Below are 18594 nucleotides of genomic sequence, written 5' to 3' on the forward strand. Positions count from 1 at the left end.
CCGGAAGTGTTCTTTCCTTTTGAGCGTGACAGTGTGCTTTCATTTACTCCCACCGACTTTGCCGCCAGCACAAGCCGCTCTGAGCTTCCTCCTACGCAGAAGCCCAAATGAGGCAACCTTATTGCAGCGTCCGGTGCTCGCTGGAGTGCTAGTGTCAAGTCTTTATGACGTCGTACGTGAGCGAAGGTAGGTAATTACGGTGCTTAATAGCTTTAGCAGGACGGACAACTTTGGACAAATCTCATTTCGCTTCCGCTGCGGCGACAAAAAGAAAAAAAAAAAGAAAAAACACCTGCCATGCGCTTACGATGGTAAGCACAGTATTGCAATCAGCATTTCTTCACTTGTTCATTTGATTTCTCAATCTATGCTCCGCTCGCGGCAGCCATCTACGCCGTTGTAATTATCGAGACAGAGGGGGACAGTGACTACCCGTCGCATCTTTAAACGCAAGCGCGAATTCGACGGCCCTACTTCAGGGGTTTTATAACACCTCTATGATGACGTTACTTCTGAATAAGTTTCTCCTTTACAGCGACAGAATGTAAATGCATCTAAAGTGATCTAGTGCTCCAATTTATGAATGATTGCTGCTCTTACGTATATCAGCAGTACTCAGACACTTCAAACAAGCACCAGTGAAAGAGGCATATAGTTTTATATGACTTTAACGCAAGAGAAAAAAGAAACAGAGTGCCCATATTTGATGCCCCTCTATTGCTCGCGAGAGTGATCAAAACACACAAAAGATGCCAAAATGAACGTATCAGTGTCCACAAAGCTTATAAAGTTCACATGGTTCTCCGATTAAATGAGTAAACATGTCCGCGGTAGGCACGCACAAGCGTTAAGCTTCTTGTAAGGCCACCTTGAGAGGTCAATAACGGTTGTCGTAGTGCACTGCAATTAAGACCACTGGTTGCCATTTTCTAAACAGATCTAAGGACCCTTGAACATTGATATCACGAAAGGACAAGCCCGCTACAGGAGTCCGGTGTTATTTAGCGTTATTTTGGCGCTTTCATAATGCTTAGTAATTTGGAGTCTTATAAAAAAATGAAATCTTGTCTAGTATGCACCAATAGATACCAGCGAAATTTCAGCTTTTTAACTTGTACGCTAACTTGTATTACCCGTGGACTACAGTCCATAAAACGAAGTAAATAATTTACTATTGATTATTTTCACAGCTATCATACTGGGAGCAAAAAGATAAAGAAAAATTTGCTTTTCTGCTCGCCAAGCAGGCTAAGAACAATAGGAGTGCTGTTTTAATATACAAAAATGGTTTTCATCATTCGCGTTAACAAAATTTGCCTAGGAACTGTACCGTACGTCTAGAATATTTCAATTTTGCGTTCGGAAAAGCAGAACCGCTATTCATAGCAAAAGTGCGCACAAAAACCACATTTCTTTCGAACCGCTTAAATGATTGGGGTGTGATACAGCTCTAGAATGGTTCCATCTATACGTGTATATATATATATATATATATAGCAGGAAGACAAAAAAGCAAGTAAAGACGATTCAAGCGGCATTGAAGCTTGCCTATTATAGAATAAGGCAAACCGGAAGCGAGAGGAGCTCCAGAATAGGATGCGAAAAAGAGCATAAATCATGTTATACAGCTTCATTAAAAAGAATCGAGAGCGATAAACTTTCAAAACGCTAAATCCTGAAGGGAGCCTCCGAGCTGGCGACACGGGATTGACACAATAATCCCCCTCCAACAGGGAGGGACTTTCGTAATCTTAGGTATTCAGTCATGACACAGGCGTTAGATGTAGGCATGGACACAGACAAAAAAAAATAAAAATAAATAAAATAGAAAGCTTTTAGACTGAAATTCCTATTCCTTTTTGCCCTTTCTTCTTATTTTTTTGTCTGTGTCCATGCCTACATCTAACGCCTGTAGAGAGACAGAGGGAGAGAGAGAGAGAGAGAAAGGCAAAGGAAAGACAGGGAGGTTAACCAGAAATTATCTCCGGTTGGCTACCCTGTACTGGGGGAGGGGCAAGAGGATGCAATGGGTGAGATAGAGAAGGATTTAAAAAAGATTAAGAACAAAAAGGAAAAAAACCTACACACACACGCACGTACACACAAACTGTTTCTGTGCATGGGCACTGTCACGCAGCCCGCAAAGGCGTTCCTAGTGCTATGCAGTGTCGCCGTACAATCCTGCGTCGCACAGTGAAGTCACAATCTGTCAGAAAGTCCAGTGTCTTTTAAATACCGCAGCAGTGCCTTCATAGCCGATCGCGTTGATGTGACGCCTGTATTATGACTGAATTCCTTTTAAGATTACTAACGTCCCTCCCTGATGGAGGGGGATTTTCTTGCACGTGAAATCGAAACGCATATTCAACTAATGAATAAAAATTCACTATATATCGTTAAAAAGTTATCCATTCTTTCTCTCTCTCTCTCTCTCTTGCCTCCTTTGTTCCAAGAATGCTTTGCACGTACCGCCATTTGGCATGTCCGTTTAGCTGCATTTATGTTAACGCGAGTGCGGGTAGCACGTCAAATATTCGGCGAAGGAAACAGCGTCTAATGTCAGACGTTGAAATCATAGGTTCATGCCATTTGCTTCCAATGAGCGGACGCGGCTGCCATGATACGGAACCGATCCGCCATTCTATATAATTCAGTCCCATACGACGTGCCTTCCACTTGCGTCAACCTCACTTACACGAACATGTTGCGCTAAAATGATGACAAGGCGTGTCTGTGGGCTAACCTCGATTTCGCAAGTTTAAATTGCGAATGCGGTGGTGATTCGCGGTATAAAAATTGGAGGACGCTTAAGCTTCGCCTTCAAGAGTGGAACGCGACAGCGTTCCCGTCGACCCGCCAAGGGGTTTAAGACAATGGGCTACGGCGCAGCGACTGCGCGCCCCGCATCGGACGCGGTGAGCGTCGAGCAACGCAGCGTTCGGCGCGACAACGAAATGTGCGCCTGAGCAAGCGACGCACGCCTGAGCCTTAGAAACAGCTCGTTTCTAAGGCAACACCGCGTTCACTAGAGGCGCTTTTGTACCGCTTTGAAGCATAGAACTCGTGGCTTAGTGGTAACGTCTCCGTCTCCCACTCCGGACACTCTGGTTCGATTCCCACCCAGCCCATCTTGCAAGTTGTTTTTTATTCATGAAGTGCCTGCTGGGATTTATCGCTCACGGCCAACACCGCCGACACCGATGCCGACGACACCGGCTATTCTGCGACACGAGCTCCTTAACGCTGTCGCGTTAAAATCTAATTTGTATCTTTACAACGCATTTTTGTATTTGATCAATGTACATCATCATCAACATCATCATACACAAACAATGTATTTGATCATTAATGAATCATTTCTGTGAATGTGTCGGAAACTGCGTTACTTTCTCCTGTCAAAGTACTGGACTCACTGCGTGTTGTCGTTTCCTGCATATGAGGCATTACAAATCAATTCCCCCCCCCAAAAAAAAAATTACATATTTCTTTTTGGGGGGGGATTGATATATATATATATATATATATATATATATATATATATATATATATATGTATATTGCGAATTACTATTACAATAGGTGAAAAAGCATGGCAATGCTTCTGTAAGTAATATTTAACAGACATTTCAAGATGATGCAGGGACAAGAGGCAATGAGTACATCACAAAGGGCCCGTATTCCGCCCAGTAACAGCAGTACAGCGCACACAGAAAATGCACATTTGCTACAAACAATTTTAATAATTACACGAAGAATGGTACTTGGTTGTTACGTCTACAGCATAAATGTATCGATAGTTTACATACCAGTATTGACGAGGTTATAGGCAACGAAGTATAATCAACATAAATTACGTGCAATATTCACAAGAGAGGAAGATAGCAGATGCAAGCGACCTTGTAGATTTACAACCCGATTTCCAGAGAAGCTCTGCCTTTCGAACAGTTGCAATAAAGATTTCAGTTTTTTGTAATTATTTCGCATACCTTAAAGTTGCCGCATATATATATATATATATATATATCTGTTCCGTTTGAAATATTTCCCGCATGTAATGCTTCGGATCAATTATGGTTGTAAATCTTAAAACAGCCAGTAATTTATCAATAAACATGTTACTTCGGCATAACATTTATCATGGTGTCCTCCCGCCCTCCCTGCCCCTCTCACCCATTCAATTTGCCCTAGATTTGATATTGGTTGAGTTCATTGTTCTATCAATGCTACGGGATAAATTATTCGTTCGCTAGACACATTCATAAAGCTCCGAATGCGTAATTTAATGCAAAAGTCATAATTAGTCCCCTGTCTTCGAAGTTCCCTAAATATGGCCCATAAGGCGCCCTTTTTCGCTAGACATAATGAAATTGTGTTGTTTAGTTCACTGAGGACATCGCTGATAAGACGCTTGAAGATAGGGAAAGAAAAACAACGTTTCCGTAACTATTTTCCAAGTTCCTAACTATACCGAGAACGAAATAACTCTGTCGCACAATGTAGTCACCATGCCCCACCCCCCTCCCCTTTCTACAAAATATAAACCTGTTGTAACTTACAGCTATGCCGGGACACTGGAAAGCAGCGCGTCCATATCACATGCTCTAACACTTCAATAATAATTTTTTTTACAACGGCTGTGTTTGACCCAACCGCATTTAACTTCGCACAAATAGTTTCACTAGCTTACTACCAATTTTCGCTAAATTTGGTTTTGGTGGCATTTATAGTTCTGCCACGGCAGCGGGTTCAATTTTTCCCTACTCGTTAGACACGCTCGTAACACTCTAGAGTGCCTGTATACGTAGTTTATTGTGAAAGCCTCAATTACCCATCTAGTTTGCATTTCACCTACACATCAACTAATAACTTGTCCTTACAGTCGCCACACATAAGGAAGCTGCCTCCTTTAGTTCAGTGAGGAGACCAGGCGAAACTAATATATCACGCATGAAAAAGTAAGAAGAAAAAAAGATGAGGGCTCAGTAATTATTCGTAACACTTCTAAATCAGCCAGAAACATTAAAACTACATGACACTTAAAATGCTGCCTAATCCTTCAAACTATAATATCCCTAAAACGCAGAGTTCTCTTTGGACATTGGGAAACGTAGCCAATAGCAGAAGCGTGATACTTTCAAACACTTGCTCACAATTTTTTTAACGCTGCATTTGACCAACACGCATTTACTATCGCCCATAAACTTAGCGTATTGCTCCCCTTATGTTCGCAAAATTTGATCTCGGTTGTAGTTGTAATTATGCCAGCGAAACCGTCTAAGTTTTACACCACTCGTAAAATAGACTAACAACGCTATGGGATATTTGCATACGTATTCTACTGGAAAATGCGATTTAACCCATCCGTTTAGAACACTGCCTACACATTGGCCATACTGCCACTAATTTTCCCCAGATATAAACATTGTGCCTTGTTCTGCTCCCCGAGGACAACGGGGAAACAATCTACGAATCTCGTATGAAGCAGTAAACCACATGGAAAAAGGGCGGCTTTGTAATTATCTCCAACACTTGCTTTTAAAGCAGGAAGTGAAAGTTTCGCAACTCATAGTGTATAAAATTCTATTTTCACGGCATTTCAACCGTCTATCGTTTTGTTGTTTAAGGAGTGTGGTAAACATTTCGATTAGCGGCAGCACGACGCCCTGGAACGTTTCAATGAAAAACTTTCTACAAAGGCTGTAATGAACCTACACTGCATAAACATATGACGCTGGTCAATCAGGACATTGCTTCGTACTTTGAATACATACAAACGCCGTGCCCCATATACTTTACCGTGGTTACGGGGGGGGGGGGGGGGGGGGAGGGACAACCAAATGCCGTGTATAACACATAAAAAATTAGTCATATCATAAGAAGCCAACAAACACTGACACCAGGGACAACATAGGGGAAATTACTTGTGCCTAATAAATGGAATGATGCAACGATAAATTAATGGAAATTAAAGTGGATGAAAAAACAACTTTCCGCAACTTGACGCGAAATGCGAAGGTTGTGGGTTCGGTTCCCACCTGCGGCAAGTTGTTTTTTCATCCACTTTACTTCCCATTAATTCATCGTTTCATTATTCCATTTTATTAAGCACAAGTAATTTCCCCTATGTTGTCCTTGGTGTCAGTGTTTGTTGGCTTCGTATGATATGACTAATAAAAATCGGGCCCCTTGGTTAACCCCCTTTCTTCTCGTTTATTACATAAAAATTTGAGTCACTTTAGCATACGCCAAAGAGGAGGAAAGCCTGCGCGCTTAGGAGACATTCATTAAATTACTTGACGTTCTCATGTGAATGCGTTGTTACTTCTTATTACTTCTTTTCTCCCACCAAAAGTCGTGGATCCGTGTGCGTTAGTTGACGCTACCTTAATTAAGTGTGCATGAATTAACTTCGCCCTAATGGACACCAAACGTCGTGGGTTCGACTTCCACCAAAGGTCGAGGGTGCGACTCCCACCAAAGGTCGTTATTCGAGTGCCTTAATTAACTGTATATTAATTAACTGTGCCTTACCTAACTTCACCTTAACGCCAAAGGTGACGGGTTCGACTTCGACGTAATGTCGAGAGTTCGGCTGCCACTGAAGGTGGTGTGTTGAAGTGCCTGAATTAACTATATCTTAATTTGCCTCTTTTGGCATGATGAGCAGCATAGGAGCCAGCAGGGGAAGAAGACGATGACGAATTCGAGAGCAGTAGCACAAGCGCGAGGGGCAGAATGGGAACGCTTGCATGATGAACGGCATCGGAGCCAGCTGTGGAAGACGACGACGACGAACGCGCGGGCTGTGGCACGAGCGCGTGTCTGCGCGAGGCGAGCTCACATGACCTTCTGTACCGCACGTCGCGTTTTCCAGACCAGCGCCTCCTCTATTTTTTTCGATGCCAGCCATATGCGGCCGATCCGACCGCTGAACCACCCTCTCCTATCTTCCTTTCTTACTCTCTGTCGTCGGTTAGCGTTCACGCATGCTTTATGTTCGTGGGGGAGAGCACCATCGTGGTGGCGCCTCACAGCGGAAGTCGAAGAAAGACTGACAGACGCGTGATAACCTGCCAGACGGAGGGACGGAGCGTCTACTGCTACTGGACGGATGGATATTATGAGCGTCCCCTTTGGAACAGGGTGGTGGGTTGCGCCACCAAGCTCTTGCTATTATACTGCGTAACGTCCTACTTTAGGTTAAAAAGGAAAAAAAAAAGAAAAGGAAAAAAAACCCACACGATGAATTCCCATAACCAAATTTTCTGACCCCCTATTGTGAACTTTGTTCTTGTACGTCTCCATTTTTTGTCGTTTCCCTACTTTTCTTCCACCGATCTTCCAATCGCCTCTTACTAATCTCTACTGCGGATGTTTACTTTCCCTCTGCTCTCGCTGAACCCAAGGGCTGCAAGGAGGCCTGTGGTGCCTAAATTGACCGCTGGGCAGATATCTTCACATTCTAATAAGACATGCTCCATCGTTCTCACATGCTCCATAAACATTATCCACCGTACTCCAGCGGAATGGCAGCGCCGCGAGCTTTGGCGCACGTGTGACGCAAGCAGGCGTACCTAAATTAGTCGTACCATTTGGGTAGCGTCGCATCGCGGCAACTCAGTGAACTAAGGCGCACCAACGGCTCCCATTGAGGAGCGAGCGATTGTACTGGTATAGAAAAAATATAGGAGCCGTTGTCCAGACCATCGGAGGTATGAGCCACTTCAGGCTTTCACCTTCAAATTGCGAGAAATCGACTATGCAGTAACTTTTCAGAGCACACAAGCAACCTACACAGTGGAAATTTTCGATACTCGTGCCTAAAAAGTGGCCGCCATTTATTGAAAATACGATGCAGCTGTTATTTTTGCTCCTGCCGGGAAACAAGTAATAGTGTAGCTCTTACTTATAAACCGCCTGCAAGTGAAATCGTCAATAAGAAGAGACACACGCCTTTAGAAAAAAAAAAATTTGAAGTGTTCTATTGGTACTGAAATGGGCTCTGCACGTTCGACCAAGGTAATTTTCACGAGCACGTCTGCGATAAGTTGTGATTACCCAAAAATTCGGCAGTTATACCTGTAAAAGGTTTGATTAGATTGTTGCTGGTGACGAGATACTGAGACTGCAACGCTAGGTAGGCTATCTCTGCACAGACATTAAATAGTTCCAGCATTTGATGATCCAACGATTTCATGCCCAAAGGTACACCGGTCGTTGGGCGCGGCTGATTATAATACATTATCCGGACCTCCCCTTCACCCGCAAGTTAAATGCAACCAGCCGATTGTGTTTTAGGATACGGATATAGCGGTCCCAAATAAACTGTGCATGGTGCAAATAGCGCAAGCTGACATTTGTAACGGCGGGAACTGCCCAGCGCCAGGCGTTATCCGCAACGCGAGCGTGTTATGGCGAATACCGCGCGTCGTCCGCTGCAGGACGTCCCGAGAAGGCGCAAAAGACAATCCTCGCTGTCCAAGCAGGGGATGCACAGCAAAGAAAAGCATCACTTATGTAGCCATTCTAATGGGAAAAATGAGTCTCAGTTGTAGTTTTGTTGGTCTTTCCAGAGTGCAGCCGAAACTGCCTGCTTTCAAAAGTCGGGGGTGGGGGGAATGGCATATTTTGCCCCCCCCCCACTTAAGTGGGGGGGGCAAGAGTCCCCTTCCTCCCCCTGTAGATACGACTATGATAGCTTCAGAAGCCTACACTTGTAAATTTTCAAGAAAGCTGAGGAAGAAACATTACAATGCAACGGTCTAACTGTACTGTAATGCACTTTGCCTGATTTACTGATATGTCGCGTGACAGGAAATAGGGAGAGACGGTAGGAAAATTAGGCTACAACAAAAGAAATATGTGTTACAGAGAAAAAAATGGTGAAGAAAAAGAACATAAAGAGGAAAGTAGCAAAAAAAGGTGATATTCGTGAGTGGCCATAAAGTAAAGTATTAGAACTACGAACAGCCAGCTGCAATTGTGATACGTCAGCTGACATGCGGTTCGTCGACGCTCGACAAAATATGAAGTGGTAGCAGTACATGGGTAGGATGATATAAAAAGCTAACGTAAACTGATGGGAACAAAAGCGCTAGGCACAAAGTGCGTTCATTGACAAGGTTCGTTATAATTGGGATGACCGTTCAAACACATTAGTAAAAGTACCTAATCAACCATTACCGTGCGAGCCTGTGTCTTCGACTCCCGGCTCAGCGACTAACTGACATCGTTCTGGTCATCTCGATAACCTCGTCGTTTTGAACATTAACGCTCGCAGTATTGTTAAAAAAACTTCCACACTTACTGTCTCTTAGTTATATTCGTATTCGTTTTACTGCTTATCCGTTTAGAACTTTGTTTCTCAGTGTTGCTCAGGCCCTCGGATACAAAATCCGCATGGTATAAAATCTCCCTGAATAATTCGCGTACTGTAATCAGCGTTATATATCGTTCACCCGGTTCTTCCCTTAATGTCCTCCATACTAGTGGAAATTTTATGTGCCTGACTAATATTCCTTCGTCACCATTTATCTGCATGGGTGACTTCACTGCTCTTGGCATTCACTGGGCATCACTAGATACAACAGGTCGTGACGTAGCAATATGTAATGAATTATTAAATAATTCCTTGCCCTTTGCTCACTCAAGTTGTTTCTAGTTACTACTAGGTTAAATTCCATCCTCGACTTCGTTTTCTTAAGCGCTGATCTAGCGAAAAATGAGTTCTCTTGCGATGTAATTGAGGGACGCTCAAACCATAGAGTCGTTTTGTTATCGCTCTCTCGTCAAACCTCCAAATCACCTTATACATTCACTAGTTTTCCTGACTTCACTCGTGCGAACGACAATTCCATTACTGATCCCTTAGCTGGTCATTTCGATACGTTTTGCTCTCTGTCAGACAGTCAGGATGTAAATTGTTCTGTTAAATACTTTACGGGTCTTGTGACATCATGTATCCAACGATTTGTGATCGTTAAAGCTAAGAAAAGTAATGCTAACCTTCCCTAGATGACTCGCGACATCTTGCATTTATCTCGTCCTGTCCGTAGGCTTAGGCGTTCTCAACGAACCAACGATCCCAAAACACTCGACAGATCTTACAAGGCAAAAAATTAGCTTAATTTAAAACTGCTTACGGCTAAAGGTTTCCTTTTTTCGCGTTCAACCGCCTGATCTGTTAAGAACTAACCCTCGTAAATTTTGGTCTTCTATTTTACCTCATGATGCTTCCCCCACTTCATTCAAAATTGATAATGACGTCATCAATGATCCGTCAGTAATATCGGATGCTTTCAACAAGTATTTTCAGCACGTATTTCTACCCGATAACAACTCCATTCCTTCTCTCACCAATATAGTTTGTTCTGAAGCGATCAGTGACATTGAAATGAAGGCATCCTTAACCTCATATGAAACTTGGATACAAAAAAATGCACCGGTCCGGACGGGATACACAATCCATCCTTGGTTCGTTATTCCTTGTGGTCATCAATACATAACATCACATGATAGTGATGTTATTCAAATCGGCCTGTAGCTCGACAAAGGCTGCTTACCACCGGATTTATAAAGAGGAAGCACTTTAGCTAACTTCCATGAGAAAGGAACAGTGGCACACGATAAAGATTTGTTGAATATCACCATCAAATGTCATGTAAAATCATAGAAAATATAATTCATAAACACATAGTGCTTTACTGATCTGCTATCTAACATACAGCACGGGTTTAGGCCGCGATTTTAGTACGATAACCCAGTTAGTTTAGTTTACGCATGACATTTTCCTTAACCTTGATGTTGGCGACCAAGTTGATGCCATCTTTATAGACTTCTCTACAGTATTCTAAAATCCTTGCTAAACTTAACGCTGTACTAAATAATCCTCAACTAGTTAACTGGATTTCAAGCTTTCTTTAACTTCATTCCCAGTTTGCCTTTTACAGCTTGACTGACTTCACTGCTATTGATGTGACATCTGGAGTGCCACAAGGCTCCGTTCTTGGGCCATTACTTTTATTTTTATCTACGTAATTGATTTACCTGTTAACATCTCTTCTAACATTCATCTTTATGCTGATTGTGTTTTATATGAAGTGATTAAGAGTTCTAATAATCATTTCCGCCTCAAGGAGTCATTTGCTAGGTTTTGCACTTGGTGCAATACCTGGAAAATGAACATTAACTTTGATAAAACCGTCCTTGTGCCCTTCTGTAAAAGATCATCTATTTTTCATTATTTCTGCAATAACCGCGCTGTGTGGAGGGTATCTCTGTATAAGTATCTCGGTGGTAATTTTTACGCATAACGTGTCATGATGTAATCACGTTGATCACATTTGCAACAAAGCCCTCAAAAAATTTGGTTACCTACGTTGTACAGCATCCAACTATCGAAAAGTTACTAAGCTACTATTATATAAATCGCCAATCCATCCTATTGTTGACTACACATCTGTCGTTTAGAAGCCTTATAAGCAGTGCGGGATTAAGAGGCTAGAAGCAATTCAGAAAAAAAACTGTAAGGTCACCACTGTCACCATTATGATCCTGACTTTTCACCCTCTTCTGCACTTCGTTCCTTGAATTTACCTTTACTCCCTTCACGTCACCGCATAGCATCGTTAAATTTCTTGCAATTCTTCCGTTGGACTTTCAAAAAAAAAAAAAAACTATATGCTAACCTTGCGCCAGAGTCATCGACGAGACGACATCACAACTCAAGCTTGACTACCTACTTTGCACGCCAATAATATGTTTAAATTCAGCTTTTTCCCTCATTCCATAGATGAGTGGAATTCCTTAGCTGGGTCTGTTCGCACATGCCCATCCGAAAGTTTTGTATCTTCCATCCAAGTTGAATGGTCTTAGCACATCACCCTCATCGTTCTAGCTTATTCTTATGGGCATAATTTCCCTCTGCTATAGCGCTTATTGCGCTGTAGTATACACAAATAAATAAATAAATAAATAAATAAATAATTGTGACTGGGCATTGTGTTATTGTGACATGGAGCAAAATTTTAATTTTAATGCGCTTAGGTTCATTCTTTTTTTTCATATCTCTATATCAAAAGGAGTAGCTGGCGCCAATTAAAAGCGACAGCATCTTTTAAGTGCCATATAATAATAATAATAACAATAAAAAACAAACAACCCTATTCTTAGTACATTGAAGAGCAAAATTTTGCGCGTGTGCTGGCACGTATTAGCGACTGCTGCACCTACTGTGGCCGTCGCTGCCAAGCATACGGCACGGTTCTGTGCATGGTATAGTTCACGCCGTTCCAAATGGACAGTTAAAAGGTTCAACGTCTTTTCCTTAAACTCGATGGGGAAGCTTTGCCACAAAATTTCGTGAGCAATCGTCATGCGAGGCTGCAAGAGCCGCATTCTGTAAAATTCTTTTTTTTCGTTTTTTATTCTCCTTGGCCCTCATGGGTAAACGCGCTGCTTTTGGCACGCAGGGACATCGACAAACGTATTTAAGTGGACATAAAGAAGGCACAGACGCGCTTTTGTTTTTTTCTGCGTCTACTTTCCTCCCAATAGTGTCCGCGTCCCTGAGTGCCACAAGTAATGCCCTGTGACGTTACGAATCACCAGCTAGCCCTGTTTGTATAGCCTTGCTCATCATCGGCACGCGCGAAACCACGTCTCTACTATTCATGGGACGGATAATGAGAAGAGAGGCGGAGCAAAACAATCCCTACAAAATACGACCCTAGACGTCAAATAAAGCGCTTTCCAAGCTCCATATCTGCAGTTTATTGCAACTCATGCACTCATTCCAATTATCTGTACAAAGACAAAACTGACGGAGGACGGCAAAGTGAAGTAGTGTCAAACCACTGCTTGGCAGGCTTAACATGCTAGACGCATGCAATCGGTGCGACGGGAAATCGCCTCGGAAAGCATAAGCACAGCCCGCGTAAAAGGCCGTCAAAAAATGTGGCCCAAAGGACGGTTGGGGAAAAAAAAAAACATCCCTTGTTTGTGCCGGCGAGAGACATATAAAAGAAGCGCCCTTGCACGACAACTGCGTCTATGCACCTCATTACGGACCAGCGCGAGTTCTCGCAAGGCAGAATGAATAACGAGCGTGCTGCTTTGTCCGGAGAAGGCAGAGACGCAGTGCAAACTTAAGACGGCTAATGATGCCTCGCGCGAAACGCAAGCCACCGGCCACCCGTGGGGTAGGAACGAAGAAGGGCGGGGACAAAGTGTTCTTACCTAATGAGGAGAACAGGGATCCGTAGCTGCTTTTTCTTCGTTTCTTGGTCTGCCGCACTTTCTTGAACACGTGCCCGACTGCATGGGAGGCAAGAGAGAGAGAGAGAGAGGGAGAAAACGAAAATGAACACGGTAAGCCTCTGGGCACACATTACGCGCCGATGCGACACGAGAAGCGAAGTGGTCAGCGCACATCGCAATATGCTCCCTCTTTGATTAAACCATGTAGACTACTCAGTGCTAATTACGTTGACTGGCGAAGGAGACGAAGATGATGTGTACCCAAGAGGAGAGGGATTAAAAGCTTAGCAAGGGGAGGGGGGTAGCGCTGCTCAAATACTCTTTACTTTCAGTGCAAGTAGGCGCTCTGTGTAGCTGAAGCAGACACCGTACACGACGTTAATTATTACATGATTTACGACACGAAACTAGAGGGTATATACTGAGCTGTTTGAACTGAGCGCCTTCACGTTTGTCGTGAAACGCGGTCAAATGCGGTCGAAATGACAGATTACCCGGCCATTACGGCCTAGAAAATGTCGAATGCGTTTAGGCACTCGCTCATAATCTGAACATTTTGCCCGCTATTTTGAAATTATGTGCGAATCTGTGCACAACTCGAGAGAAGTTGAATAGCGCGCCGTTGATTGCAACTCTTGTGCGTGTCGTTCTCAGTCGTCCTCCAGTGTATGCCTGTTCCGTTTTTGCTTCCTTATTTTCCTTTTTCTATATAGTGAGCAGCGATTATGAGATAGGCAGTGCGACCATTCATTTTCTTTCGCAAAGCATTGGGTAGGGCATGTCACCCCAATGCAGCGTATAAGAAATAAAAAAAAAGGACATTCAGTAACGTACAGCCAAGATCGAGCCAACAGAGGTTCAACTTTAAGCCGAGTGTTCTAAGCAACGCACCATATGCACTTTATTTTTTATTTATTACAAGGAAATGACAACCAGCCTAGAACAAAGTACTGCAGTAAATGAAGGAAATTATAAAGATGCGAGCTCAAAACTCATGCAAGCATGTAGAAGCGACCAATAAAGGTATCCACTCCGGCATTTGCGTTGTCACGCTCACCCACCGCCTTTTACCTTTTTCACCTCAGACGGTAGCAGTTACGAGGGGTGGTCGTATCCAGTAATATCAGACAAATACATTTTTTTTGCAGCTAGGGCAGTGCTTTTTGAGCTGCTTACACAATGCGGACAAAAGCAGTTAATTCCCGAAAGAATGACCGAGTGCTTCTCGGTGTTGCAGCACGTGTCTTTCACATTCTTCATTAAAAAAATCGAATTCTGTATGTGCCGACCGTCATTGTGAGCGTTTATTGGAAACAAGACACCTATATAACAGACAAAGCAATGACATCTTGTTTCAGTAAGCGGATATCAATGTAATTTGTAGAGCACGGCACAAAACATTTCTTTTTTTCGAGCATGTTTTAACGGACGGGTTGGTGAATGTAAATTGAAGAAACAAGTTATGACCCCAGGAAGAATGATTATCCAGTAGTCATGCTTAAGTACATCTTGATAACGCTATCCAAAGTAAAGTACACGATTAACAGAAATAGGGAACAATGCCTACACCAGGGCTGGGCAAACGTGCTTTGCAAATATGTTGTGATCTAGATACAATATACAGAGCCGATAAGTATCTGAGATGAACATATAAGATGCTAGCAAATTAATTGTCTCCGATACGATAATTGCCATATCTATCTTAAGATACTTCGATACACAGGGTAATTCCTCATTATAGCTCCCCTAAGGGGCCACTGCAAGTTTGCAGGTGTTTACCCGCATTTTTTTTATCTTCTGCCTGCAGACGTCTTTCCTTTCAAAATTTCTCTATTAACACACAAGTACACAAGTACCAACCCTTATATATAGCTTTCATTGATTACGAGAAAGCGTTTTATTCTGTCGAAACCTCAGCAGTCATAGATGCATTACGGAATCAGGGTGTAGACGAGCCGTATGTAAAAATACTGAAAGATATCTATAGCGGCTCCACAGCCACCGTAGTCCTCCATAAAGCAAGCAACAAAATCCCAATAAAGAAAGGCGTCAGGCAGGGAGATACGATATCTCCAATGCTATTCACAGCGTGTTTACAGGAGGTATTCAGAGACCTGGATTGGGAAGAATTGGGGATAAAAGTTAATGGAGAATACCTTAGTAACTTGCGATTCGCTGATGATATTGCCTTGCTTAGTAACTCAGGGGACCAATTGCAATGCATGCTCACTGACCCGGAGAGGCAAAGCAGAAGAGTGGGTCTAAAAATTAATCTGCAGAAAACTAAAGTAATGCTTAACAGTCTCGGAAGAGAACAGCAATTTACAATAGGCAGCGAGGCACTGGAAGTCGTAAGGGAATACGTCTACTTAGGGTAGGTAGTGACGGCGGATCCGGATCATGAGACGGAAATAATCAGAAGAATAAGAATGGGCTGGGGTACGTTTGGCAGGCATTCTCAGATCATGAACAGCAGGTTGCCATTATCCCTCAAGAGAAAAGTATATAATAGCTGTGTCTTACCAGTACTCACCTACGGGGCAGGAACCTGGAGGGTTACGAAAAGGGTTCTACTCAAATTGAGGACGACGCGACGAGCTATGGAAAGAAGAATGATAGGTGTAACGTTAAGGGATAAGAAAAGAGCAGATTGGGTGAGGGAACAAACGCGAGTTAATGACATCTTAGTTGAAATCAAGAAAAAGAAATGGGCATGGGCAGGACATGTAATGAGGAGGGAAGATAACCGATGGTCATTAAGGGTTACGGACTGGATCCCAAGGGAAGGGAAGCGTAGCAGGGGGCGGCAGAAAGTTAGGTGGGCGGATGAGATTAAGAAGTTTGCAGGCATGGCATGGCCACAATTATTACATGACCGGGGTTGTTGGAGAAGTATGGGAGAGGCCTTTGCCCTGCAGTGGGCGTAAGCAGGCTGATGATGATGATGATGATGATGATGATGATGATGATGATGATGACATTTTTTCGAGATTGTAACCTTATGCATTCTAAGCTTAAGACATATTTCGCTATTCTTCTACAGTCCATGGGGTCGGCCGAACTTGCGTTAGATCAACGCTAGGTACGCTGTGCAGTCAGCTATTTATCCATGCCACGTACCCGCGGCGACAAAATATCGCGGGGCACGAGTTCGGAGGAAAAGCTGAATATCTCCGCAACCTCACAATGCAATCTGGTATGTGCATTCCGGGCCTCGACTAGAATATGCTAGCAACATTGTAGTATACAGTTTTACTGGCTGCTGCTACAGGCTGCTCGGGAAGTGAACGTCTTCAGAGACCTCGTGGTCCGTAAACTTTTTGTCGCCGGGTGTATCTTTCCACTTGGTTTCCACGGCTTTATGGTGCAACCATAAAGTGGGTCGGCGTGTTATTTTACTACGTGTTCGTTTGAACGTGTTCACGATTGTCCCACATCAAGCTTTATGTGTAATCTGCATATTATGCCCTGAATAGCTGCGCGCGTTTACGGACCTAACAACGTTAGTGAACAATAGATCGCGCTATGATATTTTTATTTATATACGACACCAAATGGGGGGGGGGTCGCTTAGAAATGTATCAAATGTAACGTAGAAACACCTGAAATTTAAAAGAACGAACTTTGTGAGATATACCACTACCCCATTTCAAATGAGTTGCTGAAATTTTCATTATCATCATCACGACAATGGCTTAGTGAGCTTATGCCGATGTTGAAACTGCGCGTACTTAAAATCATGTTAAAGTGCGACGTGTAGCAGTATGCGCGCCGTTGATGACGGCCTTGCAAAAGACGCATTTTGATTTGGCTTTGTGCTGTCAGACGAAGAAGCGGTAAATCATCTAACAGCTGATAATGTTGCAACCAAGAGAAGACGTCGACTGTCATCAGCAGCGTTCAGTTCTGGTTCTTCGGTAGAAACTTCTAGAAAATGTACTCGCAAACGATGAGGGAGATTTCGGTGGTCGCCCGCATTTGACAGGAAACTGGTCTTTCGCCTTCTCAGTAGAGGACCTTGGGAAAACACGGGAAAATGCTGGAAGCTTTCGAAAAACGTTCACTCACAGTGGAGAAAATGTGCGAATGTGTCACGGATCTAACCGGTAAATAAAGCGTTTACGGATGTGGGCACAGCGCACAGGAGAGAATGTTAAATCGAGATGCGGGAACAACTTAGTGGAGCCAGGTGATGGAGAGGAAGCCACCTATGGAATTGTATTGAACAGCAAAGAATAAAAAGAAATGATGAGTCATTCCACTCTCTGAAAATGGAGGACCAGCGAAGCTGTTTAGCACATGACACAGAGGTGACACAGACTTCTGAACACAAGTACCAGCTCATTTGTTGTCTTGATCGGTGGTCATCGCGACCAAAGGTACGCAAACACATTTATTGTCACTCGCCTGTACGACGGCAGCCCCGAGGGACCGGAGGAAATTAGACACGCGTGACGTTTCGACGGGCGCCACCGATTGTAAAGGTTTGGTCGGTATGACGTCGGCCAGCGGCTGCGGCAATGGTGGGCCATCTGTGCAATCCTAGAGCATGTGGAGCAGATGGGGCCAGTCATCAGGCACGAGCCATACGGCTGGATTTAGAGAACGTGGCGTGAAGGTCGTGTTCGGTGTAGTAAAAGCGATTACTGGGGCACGGCCGCTCGATTTAAAAAAAAGAAGAGAGAGAGAGAGAGATGTGCGGGCTGCCGCGTGCGTCGAAAACGCTGTCATCCAGCGCGGCGCTACCAGTCGGGGATTGTTGTCTGGGATCGGCATAGAAAATGCGCGAGGAACGCACTTCGAACGCCGTCGCCCGTGGAAACAGACGCGTCCAATACCATCATGGTCTCGGACATCACAACTGCAGAAGGTCATACTGGCTTTGCTGCGATTCCTAGAGGCAACCTGACTGATAGACTGACAGTCATGTAGAGTAAAGAACGTCGGCAGCATGAACACTGACCTTTCCTTCCTTTTGATAATCCTTTTCTCCCTTGATTTTTTTCGTCATTGCACGGTAGCCAATCGGGCTCAGCCATGGTTAACCTCCTCGCCGTTCATTTACCTTTATTTCTCTCTTACACTCTGAACGAGTTTTAAAGGGAAGTGAGTGAGTAAAGAATTTATTTGAAAACAAGGTATTGACGGATGACCTTGTTGTTAGGCAGCCACGCGCCCCTGGGCCCGGGCGGCTTCTTCAGCTCTCTTGATGACCTTGGCCTGCAGGTCAGGGTCGGAGCTGAGCAACATGGCCTCCCACTGCTCAGTATTACTTATTTCGTGATTTGTGTGATTTTCGGCTGGGCACGACCACATAATATGGAACATATCCGCTTTT

General features: G+C 43.7%; 1 protein-coding gene across 1 annotated transcript in view; it reads right to left on the minus strand.

The window, feature by feature from the left end:
* Nucleotides 1-18594, minus strand: part of LOC142566124 (Kv channel-interacting protein 4-like) — a 587487-nt gene that overhangs the window by 269480 nt on the left and 299413 nt on the right. The window contains exon 3 of the mRNA XM_075676923.1: nucleotides 13236-13313. Coding sequence (XP_075533038.1) covers nucleotides 13236-13313 — 78 coding nt within the window. The remainder of the gene's footprint in view (nucleotides 1-13235; nucleotides 13314-18594) is intronic.

The sequence above is a fragment of the Dermacentor variabilis genome, unplaced genomic scaffold (assembly GCF_050947875.1).
Source record: "Dermacentor variabilis isolate Ectoservices unplaced genomic scaffold, ASM5094787v1 scaffold_12, whole genome shotgun sequence".
In the NCBI taxonomy this organism is placed as follows: domain Eukaryota; kingdom Metazoa; phylum Arthropoda; class Arachnida; order Ixodida; family Ixodidae; genus Dermacentor; species Dermacentor variabilis.